Raw genomic sequence first — 17,077 nt, 5'->3', positions numbered from 1 at the left:
GAAAAGTGGCATGGATGGCGAGTGGATAACGGGATTTAATGACTAGCGAGGGTTGATTCATCGATTTATCGATTTATAGCTATGGATAAGAGTTTTAGCTAGTAAGGTGCGAAAGCCAGAAATGTCGAGAGATAATATCGCGTATCGGATAAACCCGAGTTTGAAGGCAAATTAGCCGATATGACTGATCGCTCGTACACTCGATGAATTTGGTAATTTAACTCCATTCATTATTATTGCGAATATTTATTATTTTTGAAAGTTGCAAAATTTTTTTACACGAGATAAAACACACAGTAGTTGACAAGCATGTGGATATAAGTAGGATCGTTCCTCAAGTAGAATTTTTTATTATTTGCGATCTTAAACCTTCTTGCTTAGCTTCTTTATGTTATATATCTACGTTGAATCGTGCACGATCATTGTGTTTGTCATTTGAATATTTTCATACTGATGTATCTACATAATGAAAAACTCGAAACGAAAGAAAAACCTTGGAAAAACGGTTATAAATCATCTGGGTAAACAGGAAACCTCAAAGCAACGCTTAAAGTACCTCGTAAAGTAACGACAAACAATGCAAGAAACACAAGTAAAAAATTACCCCTTGCACTTAGATCAAAAATACTTTGGATTATTCGACTCGGGCGCGATTCGGCTTTAACGTCTCTATTCGACTAAAGCAGTAAGCGACGAAGCAGTAACTATCCCGTTTCCGTAAGGCACCAAATGTCCCAAATCCTATTGTTCGGAAAGACACATGGATGTGAGATTTACGAAGTCCATTACTGGAAGCCGGATTGAGGATGCTTTCGTGGAAAGTTTGCGTGGTAACAAAAGTGACAGCGATGACACAAGGATATATACTATGCACTTTCACTCTCGTTCGAGTTTTTCTTATTTGCGAAAAATATACAGGGTGGGTCACTTTAATCAATAAAGAAAATAATTGTTTTTAAAAAAAAGTATGTACTTATTTATAATGCATTTTTTTAACAATTATTTTTTTTTTTATATCAATTAATTTATGTCATTATTTTGTACATGAAAGTATTTTGGTAAGATTAGCGAAAACTAAATATTTTACAAAATATTAAAATATTAAAATAAAGATTTTTTATATCAAAATATGTTAGATTAAGATATAAAATAACTGAAAAAATTCTTAATAAAAAAATACTTTATTATACATAGTATTTTGAAGAGATCTCAAGAAGGATTATAAGAAGATACAATAAAAAATAGGAGCTTTTGTTTAAAAAAATAAAATTGACTTTGAAATAACTCTTTGGACTTTGCCTCGAGATCAAATGAAAATCACCATCAGATAAACTCCTTAATGCTAAAAGAACTTTTTTTGTTTAAAACATTTTTAAGGACTCTGAAATATTTCAGTGGATTGATTAAAATCGGCTACCCTGTATATTTATTTTTTAATAAAAGAGTTTGCTATAAAATATAAAAACTTTGCTATAAAATATAAAAAAATATAAATTTGTATGTAAAAATAATTATTATGATGACGATGGACTATGATTTGATAGATTTACATGGATTTTCAAGAGATTTCTTTCAAGAAATAACAATAAGCTTGACAATCTGAAATAGAAACCTGCTGTATACTTGTGACCTTTCGCTTGTTTAGTTTGTCTGAATTGTTCCTACATAACGACAGCGTTATTAAGAAAAATGACGTCGTTAATCCTATTGCTTTCAGCAGCCTCAAAGACGTAATCGGCCTAATGTAATAATATAGTCGCGGAGTTTTTTCGCGAAAATTCTTAGGTTTTCTTTGAGAATCTCACATCTGTTTTTGCATATCTGTCAGCAAGATGATGCTCGCGCTTTTTCACATTTCCGTTTCAAAGTGGCTTTATCTTTTCTCTTCACTGTACACACGTGAAAAAGTGCAGCTAACACTTTAATACAGCTGTTACGTTATTCCGTGCTCTTTCATACGCAGATGCTGAGAGTTGCGAGCAATGTGTGTATTTCAATGCCATCGGATATTTGAAGTAAATCTCTTTAGTATCACAGCTTGGCGAGATTAACGGCGCGAGAATAAAACGCAGAAGGTTTGACACCGTTTTTTTTTCTTTTTTTTTCTTTTTTCATTTTTACATATTTAACAGATGTTGCTGCTGTACATTGTTATTTTTACAAGTTTTCAATTTAAAAAAAAATCACGCAACGCGGCGCGATTTTAATCCAACTGGGATCGAAGCTATTTCGTTCCTGTTGCGCTTGCCAGCCGCGGGATTTAAAGGTCAGAGCTACGGGATTAATAAATCTACCTCGAGGTCAAAAAACACACGGTATCACCTATACCCGATATCCCGCACGAACGACCGTTTCTCGCTTTCGTCGGCATTTGATAACGCAAAATCGGGTCAACCTTTATCGACGTTATCGATCCGCAAGATCGCTATTTTAAGGAAGCACTTTATTCACAATGGCTTCTGTTTACGTCATTAAGTCCCGTAAGCATTATGTATTGTAAGGTAATAATTTTCCCTCACGAGTATACAAATTTGTATATTATCGCGGTGATTCAGAAAAAAAATATAATTTTTACAAGAATAATTTATTCGCAAGAATTCTGATTATTCCGACAATTACGCTCCTTGATTAATTACAGCCACGTGAGAGCGTTTAAGTCGATTATTATAATGTGGAGATCCAAATATAATACACCGTTTCCGCGATTAACGCTTACAATTGGAAATTTCTCGCTGTCCAATTCTGACTTATCATACGCTCTTTATTAATACATAACGAGCGCAAAGTGCATATTAATAATAGGCAGATCGTTCTAATTATGAAGCGGATTAATCGATCTTCCACCACCCGTGGTCGACGCGCACATTTATCATCTGCTTCCTCCCTTTTCTTCCCGAGGATATATATCTCACTTATCCTACATAATAGCAACGTGTGTGTTATATGTCTTTACCAATACACACACGATGTTCTATCAGTGAACAAATTATAATGGATATTCTCCCTCTCTCTCTCTCTCTCTCTCTCTCTCTCTCTCTCTCTCTCTCTCTCTTTATGTGTCACCAGGTTATGCAAAAGTCATGCCGCTGTGGATTCATGTACGGGGAGCTGACGGACAAAGAAACGATCGCCAGGATCGAGGAGTGCCTCGAGGGCCAGATTCACGATCAATTCGAGATTCTACTGTACAAGAAGACCAGTAAGTCGTCGTAATCATCAATAATCTGCATGTAGATGCTTAAATGTGAGGTTCGTGGTGTTTTCTCGCGAGAATCGACGGTTTCGGAAGCGACGTGCTGGCATGTAATTTACAGGAAACGATCGGAGCACGAATATCAAGTCCAAAGAAAAAAAAAAAAAAAAGAAAAAAAAAATATTCAAGATCTAAAGAGATTGAAAAATTTTAATCGTGTCTACATATATGTGTGGCAAAATCGTTTTAATCTCTCCAACAAATTAAATCGTCACTTTTGTTGATGGATATTATACGGTATGAATAATGAAGATTAAGTGATTCGTTCCGAAGCGAAGCGATTCGTTATCGTCGCATTATTATGTCGCGGCGTTAATTTTCGATTTGGACAAAATTCGCTCGGCGATGACGGGTCCGTTTTTCTCCGCGCGTTTATCACGCGCGATAATTGGATGGCCGTGCAAAAAGGCGAAAAGAGCAAGAGAAAAACTCGCACGGAATCTCGATTGAGGGGGCGGGGGAGAAACGGGGGGGGGAGAGGAGGAAGGGAGCGGAGGAGTTATTGCGCGAAATTTGCATGCGCGTGTTTATCGGACATCCGGCATCTAGTTTCCTATTGCGTTGCCGTGCACTTTATACAACGCGCGGAAACATTGGAAGTGCAGCAATCAGCTCGGCTTGCGTATGTATTTAATGGAGAACAAAACGCGACCGTTTTTACCGTGAGGAAACCGATACTTTGCCAATGAAATGTTGCGATGTTTTAATTAAAGTACATGTATAATCATAGTCGGCGCTGTGTAATTTTCATGAATTTTTTTCGAGCGATAAACGCGTGAGAAAAAAATTATTTCTGTACTTAGAATATAAGAAAATCAAATCTTTCTTCTTTCATATATCAGTTTTGGTAATTATTAACATATTAGGAACGATTTCACCGATTTCAATGACCCTTGATATGTATTGTCAAAGACACGCTCCTAAGTAACTTTCAAAAAATTTTACGCGATAACAAGCGTTGCTATTAAAAAGCTATTAACAAAATGGATTTAACGAATAGAAAGTAATTTTTTGACACCATATTTAAGAAGGAATATATTTGATGGAATATGTATTCAATACATGAATTACATTCAAGTAAATCTATTACGTATCTAATATGTATTAATACGTAATAAATCTTCTGGCACTATTACGATAACTGTTATATATATATATATAACAAAATAAAAAAAAATATATATATATATATTGTTTGTTTAAATAATTTTGAATAGCCACGTACAATGTATTGCAATGTTCGTAAACTCCGATCGTTATCGATCGAAACCGTCGCTTTGGGAAAACGCCTGAGGGCACGAGATGTATCATTGTGCATGCGCAATATTTGATGGAAACATATATGGTGTCTGCATATGTGTATATATCACTCCGGTAAATTTCATGTTTCGTGTTGGTCGTTCCATCATCATGTCGTATCACACGATTCTCTGATATTCGCGTGGTCTTTCGGCACGAAAGTCCTCGAAGGAAATTTGATTATTTCCGATTACTTCCTTTTTCTCAGTAGAGGAAAAAACACCCTCCCCTTTTAATACGTGACGTATTAAGCGTAATAATGAAAGAGATCCTTCTGTTTAAAGGTAGCCCACGAGGTATATCTAGAGGTATGTTCGCAAAAGCGTGTTCGCAAATATCACCAGTAAGTCACCCACGAATTTAAGATCTAAAAGACACCGTATACATATACTTACTTGATCTAATATGCTTAAACTAAACTTTAAGATAAGAATTTGAAAGCTTTATAAGAGCCTTTTTGAATTAATTACTCTTGATTAATCTTAGAGGTCGATTTTGATAATTTCTCTGAAAAAAAAAAACAGCAGATTTTATCGTCTGCTTTTGTAGCGTTTGACCCTCTTTGCAGTTTCCTTTTCTTTTTCATAAAACTTCTATTCATACAATAGTCACACTTACTTTGGAGGATAACCGCCGCATTTTTCCCTGTAATTGAAGAATTCCCTGCCAACTAGGAGCCAGAACGGAAAGATTATGGCTCCGCAACAGAACCGCGTTCGGCGACGATCGTAAAAATAGATCACGAACGTTATTTTTTGCTTTGCGTTACTCGCCCCAAAAGAGGGCGAGAGTCTAAGTACCTTTTTTGTCCGGCAAAACCTCTGGCCAATGGCCCTTATCGTTGAAAGAGACACAAGAGAGATGGATGCAATGATGCTCCGTTTCTCTCTTCGGATAAAAGGAGGATTACACCTCTTGAGGGAAGATCATCAACCTACAAGGTTGATTAACTCATGAGGAGACGCAGACGGAGCTTTGTAAAGGGCAATTTAATTACGCGTTATATCAAGAGAGAAACAGAGCTTTTTTATTTTCGACAAATTTTATTTTTATTCTTGCGTTTTATCCTCATCAATATATAGCAATATATATATACAGGGTGATTCAAAACAATCTGATGTTCTTGAAATATTATATTCTTGATTGAATTCTAAGACGACTTTTCGTTTTATAAAATTTTGTTCGAAATTCAGTTTTGAATTATAATTGAAAATAGTTAGCTATTTACGAGTGTAGTATAAATGGATAAACAAGGACGGCGAAACGTGTCTGATGCCCATTATACCAAATTCGTAAGTAGCTATTTTCAATTATAACTTAAAAAATAAGCTTCGGACAAAATTTTATAAAAAGAAAAATCATCTCAGAATTTGCTCAAAAATATGACATTTCAAAGCATCAGATTGTTTTAAATCATCCTGTATATATACGTAACATGTAAGGTAACACATACAATGGTATACTGTTGGAGCAATTTTTACTCTCATTTGTTTTGTTTTTTTTTTCTATTAAAATGAGAATTCGTTGCATAAAACATTTGGGCGATGTAAATTAACTTATTTTTTTGTTTTTTAATATTGCTATTATATATATTTATGTCTACATTAAAAACTCCAAATTTAGAGGCCAAGTTTGAGGCCAGTAAGTATAGTCCGAGCAACAAAATCTTTCATTATACTTTCTTCCCTAAATCATAAACTCAAGTTATACGAATTTAACTTGACATATTAGCATTTATTGTTAGCATTAGCGCTCATTAAACTAAAACATATCGGTCGATTGGACGAACCGATTATCATTAGCGAATTTCATTTCTTGCATATCCTATTTGCTATTTTTTCTCCTGATATTCATCTATCTACATTATATATAGGTACTCTGCTTTCATTTATAACTCTGTTACCAGTAATTTGTATACTCTCCATAATAGCACAACGCACGCTGCGTCATATAATTACGCTATTTACATTCAAGCGTATGAATTGGAATATTCCACGTAAAGTTTAATATGGCAATTGAGATAATTCTGATAAACGTGATACTATGATATTTTCCAACGATGTAATTGATAAAAACAATATAATATAATGATAAAGCCAACGCTTTTAATAAAACATTATAGAAATAAGTATATTAAATGTCTTTTTAATAAATATTTATCTTAAATTTTATAGCTATTATATATTTTACCGTTGAAGAATATTTCAGTGTCAAATTTATTTTCTCTCTCTCTCTCTCTCTCTCTCTCTCTCTTCCTTTTTCTCTTTTTCTCTTTCTCTTTCCAATCTCGCAATTATTCCGAGAAATTAATAATAAACAAGTCTCTTTCGCTTCGCTTTGAAATTCACTCTGGTTTGAAGCCATAGCCATGTTATCACAGCAATGACCCACACTTTTCGCCACCCCTTGAGAATAGGATATTTTTGTCCGTATTTCCAGTCGACAAATGTATATATATTGTCGATGCTTTTCATACGTAGCTCGTAGCCGTCGTCGTTTGACGGGCTTACAAGGTTGCTTAATTAAGTCAGTTGTTGGAGCACGAATATATATATAATGCCAAAATTATTATTAAGCATTTATATGTATGTTCGTCCCTCAGGTCCAAAATTTCACGTGTACTCGCGAATTTCGTATTCTCTCTCTCTCTCTCTCTCTCACATTAATTCATGATAAAGGATGTTCGCTTAAAGTATCATCAGACGAAATACTCTCTCTCGAGAGAGGTGTAAGGATGCACTCCGTTAAGAGGACGAGATGCTAAGATATCGTCTCATTCAGGAAATTTACTTTTCCATCTACTCCGGCGCGCGAAATCTCTCAATTTTCTGACATCACGAAAGTGCGTATCTCTCTTCCAGCAAAGGAAGCACCTTCTGTAGCGCATCTTTCGCGATATATCTCTTTATCAATATCTTTCTATTGCATTATCTGTATTAAATCTCTCTCTCTCTTTTCTCGTTCTTCAAATTTTCCTCATTATCGTTAGCAATCATTCGCATGCTCGCATGCTTTACGCCGCGAAGCATCGTAGGCGAATTTCTAATTGGATTCCATCGGTCTGGACACAGCATATAGTAGCTTCGATCTTGCATGCCCGACATGCGGCACATTGTGGACAAGTGCGACAATAGTCCAGCGCGCGTTGCAACTTGTCGCTCGTGGTTGAAACATTATTACCTTGTGACTCAAGTAACAACTTGTTAGAAATTGAATGCTAGAAGACTAACTACGTTTTATTGGCTTTTGACTTTTGCTCTAAGCAACATACAATAATGCACGATCGAATAATTTAACGCTATTACGCAAGAAAGGAATCTTTCTATCGATGTTTATTCGCGATATTGCAAGAAAAATCGCGTAAACGTCTCGAGGAAATATTTTTTTCTCTTACTAAATATTTTACTCTCTTACGATAAAAAGATATATATTTATATTTTTCTCATTATATTATTATTTCATTATTATCCTGCGTTTTATCAGCAATGCTTATCTTCAAAAATTTTCCCAATACATGAAATAGATATTGAGATTAGTTTTTACATATTAGTGCTCCTTTTTTCCCGTTCGAAACGCTTTTATTGTACAATATTTTACAATCTAGCTTTCAGTACACGTAGCATGACAAATCTATCTAGACTACGACAGCAGAAAGATTTTCAACCGAATTGACAATCAGCTGACTCGCAGATTTTCTCGCAACTTCTGCAAAAAGAACTGAGATTCGTGATAATCTTCCTGCGATCGATCATGCTTGAAAGCATATACGACTTAAAAAGTAGATTTTATTCTCTCTCTCTCTCTCTCTCTCTTTACTATCTTTGTACGAGCAGACGATACCGGTGTCGTTTCCTTTTTACGCTGTACAGAGACACCATTATGGCTGCTGCTGCAAATAGCGCCTATAAAAAACGAGCGAGACCTCGTGGTCCTGTTCCTGCTGACGTTTCGAGACATCACCGCCCTCAAACAGCCGATCGAAACGGACGACAGCAAAGGCGGCCTCTCCAAATTCGCCAAGCTCGCCAGATCGGTCACCAGATCGAGATCGGTCCTTGTTTCGCAATTCAGCTCGCATCTACCAGCTTTAAAGGACTCAACAGCGCCAATTACCACCAAACAATCGCATTTGGGTCATGTAAGTCACTGTAATTTTATTACACCAAAATTTTTACATTTTAATTTTTTCTTATTTAAAATATATATATATATATATATATATATATATATATATATATATATTTTGATATCTTTTCTTATCAATGATTGAAAATTTATTTTGATTGTTTAGAAACAATGTAATAAATAATGGTAGCTACAATCGATTTATGAAGTCAATTTAGAAGTTGAAATGTATTTTCAATATTGCTCCACTTTATCAGGAAATAGAAAGCTGAGAACACATTTGCATGAATCTTTCTTCAAAATCAACATGAAAAGCTTATACATTCGAAAGTTCTTTGGAGCGTAAAAAGCTAATGGAGCCCGACTCGATGTTAGGAAAAAGATATCAGATAAATGAGACGATGAAAAGAAAAATCGATGTGTGGAGACATTGAAAAATTGTTTATTTTCTTGATAATAATTTCACATATTTTTTTTAATGTAAAAATTTATGAAAAAATATTTTAATGAAAAAAAAAAATAATATCTTTAAATGCACAAATTATATATAAACTGTACGATAAACATAAATCGCGAGATACATATATATACAATAAATGATTCATTTTTGCTAATAATTATTCTTCAAAAGGAAAAAATTTATTCTTGATACAAAAATATCACGTTTCTTTTTTCAGATGATGTCTTTAAGCGGCGATGTTATGCCGCAATACAGACAGGAAGCACCAAAAACACCACCGCACATCTTACTGCATTACTGTGCATTTAAAGCGATCTGGGACTGGATCATTTTGTGTTTGACCTTTTACACAGCCATCATGGTGCCGTATAACGTTGCCTTTAAAAATAAGACTAGCGAGGATGTCTCCCTGCTGGTTGTCGATAGTATCGTCGACGTGATATTCTTCATCGATATAGTCCTAAATTTTCATACAACGTTCGTCGGCGCTGGTGGCGAAGTGGTGTCTGATCCAAAGGTGAACTTGAAAACTCTAATTTCTCGGATTCTCTTTGTAAAAAATTCTTTACGAAAAATAAATCTGTTCATTATTATTTTATACTGCTCTTGTGCAATAAAAATTGTCACAAATAATTTGCATTTGCTTTTGCGGAATACTTTTACTCGCGTTGATAATCGGTCCGTTTGTTTCAGTTGTTGTTCTCATAACGCAACACTTTGATACTTCCAGGTAATCAGAATGAACTATCTGAAATCTTGGTTCATCATAGATCTGCTAAGCTGTCTACCGTATGATGTGTTTAACGCCTTCGACCACGACGAGGATGGGATAGGTAGTCTGTTCTCGGCCCTGAAGGTGGTACGATTGCTACGACTTGGCAGAGTCGTACGCAAGCTAGATCGTTATCTAGAGTACGGTGCCGCGATGCTCATTCTTCTACTCTGTTTCTACATGTTGGTTGCTCACTGGCTGGCCTGTATCTGGTACGTCATATTAAGGTGATTTTACCCTGCGTACACGTATTTAAGGTAACACACACGCTTCCCCAGGACACGAGTACGCCGTGTAACAATAATCATTCATCATTACAACATTCATACGTACCATGATTCTTGCTATGCCATGTTTAGGTCACTGCATGCTCCGTGACACTTACATGTTTCTTGTTTTCCATCATATATATTTTTCCCGCAGATTTTCTGACCGTCTTTTCTTATTATTATCTACGTATGCCGCCTCCTTCTTATATTATCACAAAAATAAGCTTTCACCTTTGTATCAATCCTTAATTTACTAAAAATTGTTGCCAAAAGAACTTAATCACACATATAAAGCATGTAAACGTTACACTATATATTACATTTATATATTATATATTTATACAATATACATACTGGAGATTATATATAAAATATAAAATGCGAAAACTAAAATTTAAAGTATTACATATTATGAAAAAAGAAAGACAGAGGCAGAAACAGATAATTGCAATGATGTTAAAAATTAATTAAAATTTAACAATTAAAATTAATCGCAAGAACTCTGGAAGCATTTAATGGAGGCACAAAAATATCGATCAAGTTTAACTCGACACAATCTTAAATAACATATGTGACGTTTCGCATCCAAATATACATTATCCTACGATCTTACATCAATCTCTCATCTATCAAATCTTGTCCTCATCCTCGTAAGAGATTCCGTTGTGTTAAAGGTATTCGATAGGAAGATCAGATGCCGATGCCGGGGTTCAATATTCGTGGTTGTGGAAGTTGGCCAATGTTACTCAGTCACCTTACAGCTACTTGTGGACCAATGCCAGCACCGCACCTGAACTAATAGCCGGCCCATCACGTCGCACGATGTATGTCACTGCTCTTTACTTCACGATGACTTGCATGACCTCCGTGGGTTTTGGGAATGTTGCGGCTGAGACCGACAACGAGAAGATTTTTACCATCTGCATGATGATCATTGCTGGTATGAACAATATTACTATTAATTCAAAATTTTTTTGGTCGATATATGTAAATATAAAGAAAATCTTGATTATAATCGAATTTGATGATTAAACTAAAAATGAGAAAAATTCATATAAGAATTTGAAACTGTCATTTTTTTCTTTTTCTCTCTTTTTCTTTCTTTCTCTCTCTCTCTTTCTTTCTATTCCTCGACCAGCCTTATTGTACGCCACGATCTTCGGTCACGTCACCACGATCATCCAGCAAATGACGTCCGCCACCGCCAAGTATCACGACATGTTGAACAACGTAAGGGAATTCATGAAGCTGCACGAGGTGCCGAAAGCCCTTAGTGAGCGTGTCATGGATTACGTCGTCAGCACGTGGGCGATGACCAAAGGTCTAGACACGGACAAAGTTCTCAACTACTGTCCCAAGGACATGAAGGCCGACATCTGCGTGCATCTCAATCGGAAGGTCTTCAATGAACATCCTGCCTTCAGGTAAATTCAATTGCACATTTCCCGATTTTGAAAATTTGGAAAAGAAAATATTTTAAATAGTCCTAATTTTAGTAAATATGCATAAGGATCTTTTATGCATATTTATCTTAATTTTAATAATTCATTATATGTCGCGCCTTTAATATCTAGATTAGCGTCTGACGGATGTCTGCGCGCTTTGGCGATGCACTTTACCATGTCGCATAGCGCACCCGGCGATCTGCTGTATCACACGGGAGAGTCCATCGACTCCTTGTGCTTCATCGTGACCGGCAGCCTCGAGGTCATACAGGACGACGAAGTGGTGGCGATTCTGGGGAAGGGTGATGTTTTCGGTGACAGTTTCTGGACGAATCCGTCGATCGGCCAAAGTGCGGCGAACGTGCGAGCGCTCACTTACTGCGATCTCCACACGATCAAGCGGGACAAGCTGTTGGAAGTGTTGGACTTTTACCAGGCTTTCGCGAATTCCTTCGCTAGGAATTTGATCCTGACTTACAACCTGAGTCACCGGGTGAGTCTTTTTAGATGGAAAAAAAATGATATCTTATCGTTTATATGAGCACACCTGTTGTAAGTCGATGGAAAAAATGTAATTTGATCATAAGATCATGTGACTCTATCGAAAGAGATGTAGATTTTATTTATTGATTTATTATTGGTAGATTTATTGTTGAAGTTTTAATAGATCTTACAGTAATCAATGATTTCCTTCGATCTCAACTATAACTGGTAAATAATCAGTGTGTTTTTATTATATGTGTATGTATTTTTTTATTCTTTACACGATGACACGATTATACAGTCTTAGTTAACAAGAGCAGTTTGTATGGCACACGGTTATTCGTTTATGAATAATTAATATACGCAGAGAACGATAAATTAACAATTATAACGACTCGTCAGGCACTATACAATAGGCATTCAGGCCACGCAACGATTGGCATGATATTCTTTAATAATATCATAGTGTTACATTTAACAAAAAAAAAATACATGTATAGATAATGTGATAAAATTGCACGAGTGTTAGCGTAAGTAATAATCGAGTCACCAAAAAGAGATAATCGCGAATCGAGAGACATCAGGCCGTTATAAAAAGGGACAAAAAAGTCCTATATAATATAATATACTTAGATAAATAATTATACAAATAAATAGCCTCACATACATATAAGTCTGTAAAAAAAACGTACGTAAAGATCGCGCATTCGTACATATATACAAACAAACAGAACTTCCTCATTCAAACTTTTCACGATGATTTTCGTAATGTAATTCGTTTCCGTTAATGTGCTTTAATTATCTCTCGCAGCGTTATCACACAAATTTATTTCAATCTTAAAGATTATGTAAAATGGAAAGATTCTTTGTTTTTCTTTTTCTCGTCTATACTATAACCAGTTATTTTTGTAAATTATTAAGATTTTATACGTATTTCTTTCATACCCGTATATATCCCGTTACAATTATTAGAATCGATAACAAATTTTACATATATTTTATTCGAATTAAATCAAGTTGAACAATCTTAAATATCTGCAAATATCTTTACAACATTAGCATTCTTTCTCTCTCTCTGCTCATATTTCCATATTATAAATTCCTAAATATTGTATCACAATTACTCGTGTTCCTCGCGAAGCCCCTCGCTATGTAACTTACGACCAGACAGTTCTAGCATCACTTTCGACGCCGGGTCTTGATCCAACACGGATTTCACTTCGCGCACGTCTTCTTCGACGTCCGGCACCGGGCCGACCCCCCACACCTCGCAGTGTTTGATTTTAAAGTCTTCCTTACCGCTAAGTTGTACATAATTCTGGAAAGTAGTGCACGATAAACTCGATTTGCCGGTGCCGTATTCGCAGTCCAACCAAAGGCCGGGATAGTTTAGCTGCCCCCCCATGAGCAAGCCGTTAGGCATCGTTTGCTGATGGAGATTGAGATACTGATAGTGATTGTTGTAATTCGTCGATGAGAACGTCAGTATATCCGGGTCGAGCTTGAATAGGAACGAAGATTGATTCCCTATGAAGTTCGGTCCTAGCCTCCAGCTATCAGAGGCAAAACCGCCAAACACATGATCATCTGTATCTTGAAGTATGATTATCGTTGCGCCTTGCATGACGATCCTTCCCAGCATAGTGGAAAACGACTCGCCGTGCACTTGACTTGAGAAAAGAAATCGCCATTCATCACGGAGCTCGTGTGGCAAACTCAAATTCAGGAACAGAACATCTCCTAAGCCTAGTATACTCGGAAAATGCGGTATATTCTCTAAACCCTTGCACAACGGCAGAAGATTCAGATCATTTATTCGCGCACTTGTATTCTTATCGCTACCTTTCTTCTGAGAGATTAGATAGAGGTATTGGAAAACATGTGACTGAATGCTCTTAAACGTAGCCGCCGTTACAAACCAATTCTCCACTTGATCGACGGTTAACACATCCCCATATTTCACCAAATCCTCACAGAGACAACGCGAACGCATTCCTATACGTCTAGTATTGACAGTACAGCCGATGCTGATCCAGCTGAGGTGATGCGTATTACCAGAGTTTTTTTGTAGTCGCAAATAAGAGTTGATCGTTGCTTGAATGTACTGAAGGAACGTAGCGGTGGGCATTTCATACTTTTGCTCTTCCTCCGAGAAACCGTCAAAAATCAAATTAGTGCGTTCCTCAGGACTACCACGTACAGCAAAAACATAGAGTCTACCAAAGTTCTCGCCGTTCACAGCCGAGACCTTTTTGCCAGGATCGTGGCAGAGGAACCGTACCACAAACTGCAGCAATATATCATCCAAGTGGGTCGACCAGTGTTTAAATATGTCTTCGCGTTTAATGGAACCAGAGCTGCGGGACATGGATTTAAAGAGGTTCTCCACTAGTGTCAACTCGTCCGCAGAAAGAATATTCGCTGATGAAGCAGAACGGCTTGACCCATGACCCATCTGAAATAATCGCATAGCATAATATTAATCATTCTGCCCATTTCAAAAGTAATTCTTCCATTAATCTCATTTTTCTAATCATCAATTATAGTGTTTCATAAATATGTAAATTAATTCAAACTTGTATCGTAAAATATTATACCAGCAACATACATTTGTTTTTCTTACAATGCGCAACAATTATTTCATATAAATTATTGTTATTACTATATCTAGTAACATTAATTTGCTGTCACAAAAATAAATTGTCAAGATCTTATCATGCAGAAAAACTTTTTTCTACACACATATATACATAGACGTTTTAAGATCTTTGCAGATCATGCTATACATATTCTCGCTATTGGCTTTAGAGTCATAAAAAGAATTTGTGCAAATTTTGTTATGACATACTTCTCGAGCACTGAGATTAGGTCAAGGCTCGGTATCGTTTTCAGCTTGTTATCGCTCGATAACGCGACATGATCTACGCACCTTTTGTACGGACGAGGAATCTCCTTTCTTGATAGTCCATATACCTTCACGTTTATCACCCCCGTTCTGAGGATGCGGAGATTAGCACCCCCGATATTTCACGGCTCTCCCACACGTGACAAGTGACGGCGGCTCGCGTCGCCTCACGTAACGCCGCGACGTCACGTCACGTTACGTCACGTCACGTCGTCGTCGCGCGAACGACTCGAATACGCTCAGCAGCGGATTTTAGAGGTTATGCGCAGCGCGCCCCTACGTCGACACCTATCGACTTCCGCCATCGCGCCTGCGCCATTGACCTTCGACAAACTTCATGTATGTATCATCATTTATGCGCGACGTTTGTGCATCTACCTCGTTCGTGCGCGCACGAAAAAATCGACGATTAATCTTCAAAGCTTGTCGAAACGATCATCTCGGCTTTATCGTTCGAAAAATGTGGAATAAAGATTGTGGAAGTAGTGGCGAATCGAAAAGACTGACGGCGAGATAATATCCATTGTACATCTGTTAACAATTCAGACAGCGCACAATATTTATAATAAATATCCATAAATATTTTTTTTTTATTTTTTGAAATATTATATAAATATTTTATACATATTCTGTATATATTAAGAGAAGAAATCAGAAAAATTTTATCAATATATTAAAATATAGATTAAATATTTTATATATATAAATATTTATGGTAAGTAAAAAATAAATATTTATAGTAATATTTTGTAAATATTTCTCAATATTTTTATAAATATTTTTATGATATTTCTTTAAATAAATCTTTATAATCTTAAATTTATGATCACAAAAATATTTATAAAATATTTTGAGAAATATTTATAAAATATTCAAATAATTATTATAAATTATTTGAATATATTTTATAAGTATTGTAAACTGTCTGAAAAAATATGGGAAATACTGGAAAGGCGGGAATACGAGAAAGGAAAAAGATGAATACTGAAAAGCGAAAATAATTTAAATTTTCACGCGAATAAGCGAGAAAGCAAGCTTGCGATTTTGTCTGTATAAATTTCGACAAAAATATTTATAGATGAGAGAGACATTTCTAAATTATCTTCTTTAAAAAGATAATCTAGAAATATCTAAAAGAGCGCGAAACGAGAGAACCGTTTTATCCGTCCCGCGTTACGTCATTACTACGTCACGTACTCATATGCATATATTCGCGTCTGTATGCATATAGTTGATGCATTTTTCTCGTTTCTATCACGTTCGTATATTGCTACAGAATTACGGTAGAATAACGGTTTCGAGACACGTCGAGATAATTTGCGCAAAAATTTCGGTAAGATGATGTGACGAAAGGATCGTGAAAAGGCGCGAAATTACGCGGTTAAAGGAAATATCTTAAAGAAAATAGACGCGAATTTTGCAAGTTGTGCAATTTTCAAGGGAATGTGATCGGGCGAGATGACTCTACGCACAGAGCGCATTCAAGATGACGCATGTGAATAATGCGGCGAAGCCGAAACACAGCTCCGGCTGTTTCCACGCACTTTTCGCGTCAGTTCGAAAACACTTCGCTGTTAAGTATTGTTTTAATGAAAATTCTTTTTGTTTCCTTATAGAGAAAGCTTTGTTTTCGTGACAAAGTTTTTTTCCATTTTTCTTTCCCATTGCCAATGTATTTAGAATGCTTCAAAACGTCAAAAAATCATATTTTAAAAAAATGTTTGTATGTATGTGTGTATGTACGTATATATGTACGGAATGTGCATTATACAACTTTTAATTTCCGCAATTTTTGAAATATTGGAACTAAATTTTTTTTACATATAATAAACTATTATTAAAAGATGGTTGGCATTGAATTTGATAAGAATCGGTGAAAAGGTTCATTTTTTTATAAAACTTTTAATTTTTTAAAAAATGTTTGTACGCGCTCTAATTTTCGCAAATGAGATATCGGGTTGAATTTTTTTACATGAATAGAATATTATTAAAGGATAACTTATTTAATGAGGATTTCATCTATAAACCAGAATTGAAAAATCTGTTTGCTTTAAGAAGATTAAGCT

General features: G+C 35.7%; 2 protein-coding genes across 5 annotated transcripts in view; one reads left to right on the top strand and one right to left on the bottom strand.

The window, feature by feature from the left end:
- LOC126851683 (potassium voltage-gated channel protein eag) overlaps nt 1–17,077 on the top strand; it is a 71,050-nt gene that overhangs the window by 40,584 nt on the left and 13,389 nt on the right. For 2 of the 4 annotated variants that reach the window (XM_050595881.1, XM_050595880.1), the window contains exons 3-9: nt 3,067–3,199; nt 8,422–8,690; nt 9,355–9,654; nt 9,868–10,121; nt 10,853–11,118; nt 11,317–11,602; nt 11,753–12,116. In XM_050595881.1, the coding sequence (XP_050451838.1) occupies nt 3,067–3,199; nt 8,422–8,690; nt 9,355–9,654; nt 9,868–10,121; nt 10,853–11,118; nt 11,317–11,602; nt 11,753–12,116 (1,872 nt within the window). Of the gene's footprint in view, nt 1–3,066; nt 3,200–4,836; nt 4,861–8,421; nt 8,691–9,354; nt 9,655–9,867; nt 10,137–10,852; nt 11,119–11,316; nt 11,603–11,752; nt 12,117–17,077 lie in introns of all 4 variants that reach the window. The other 2 variants (XM_050595878.1, XM_050595879.1) reach the window with 2 other exon arrangements.
- On the bottom strand, nt 12,351–15,257 carry LOC126851684 (MTOR-associated protein MEAK7). Its single transcript, XM_050595882.1, has 2 exons — nt 15,036–15,257; nt 12,351–14,561 (listed from the first exon to the last, which is right to left on the bottom strand). Exon 2 carries the CDS (start codon nt 14,559–14,561, stop codon nt 13,227–13,229), a length of 1,335 nt encoding a protein of 444 aa, XP_050451839.1. The 5' UTR covers nt 15,036–15,257; the 3' UTR covers nt 12,351–13,226.

Source organism: Cataglyphis hispanica, chromosome 8 (assembly GCF_021464435.1).
Source record: "Cataglyphis hispanica isolate Lineage 1 chromosome 8, ULB_Chis1_1.0, whole genome shotgun sequence".
Taxonomy (NCBI): domain Eukaryota; kingdom Metazoa; phylum Arthropoda; class Insecta; order Hymenoptera; family Formicidae; genus Cataglyphis; species Cataglyphis hispanica.
The sequence above is the reverse complement of the archived record's forward strand: the minus strand, read 5'-3'. Positions and strand labels throughout refer to the sequence as shown.

Bases quoted from the DNA above. Each gene is read 5' to 3' on its own strand.
- LOC126851684 (XM_050595882.1), bottom strand. From the start codon at position 14,561: ATGGGTCATGGGTCAAGCCGTTCTGCTTCATCAGCGAATATTCTTTCT.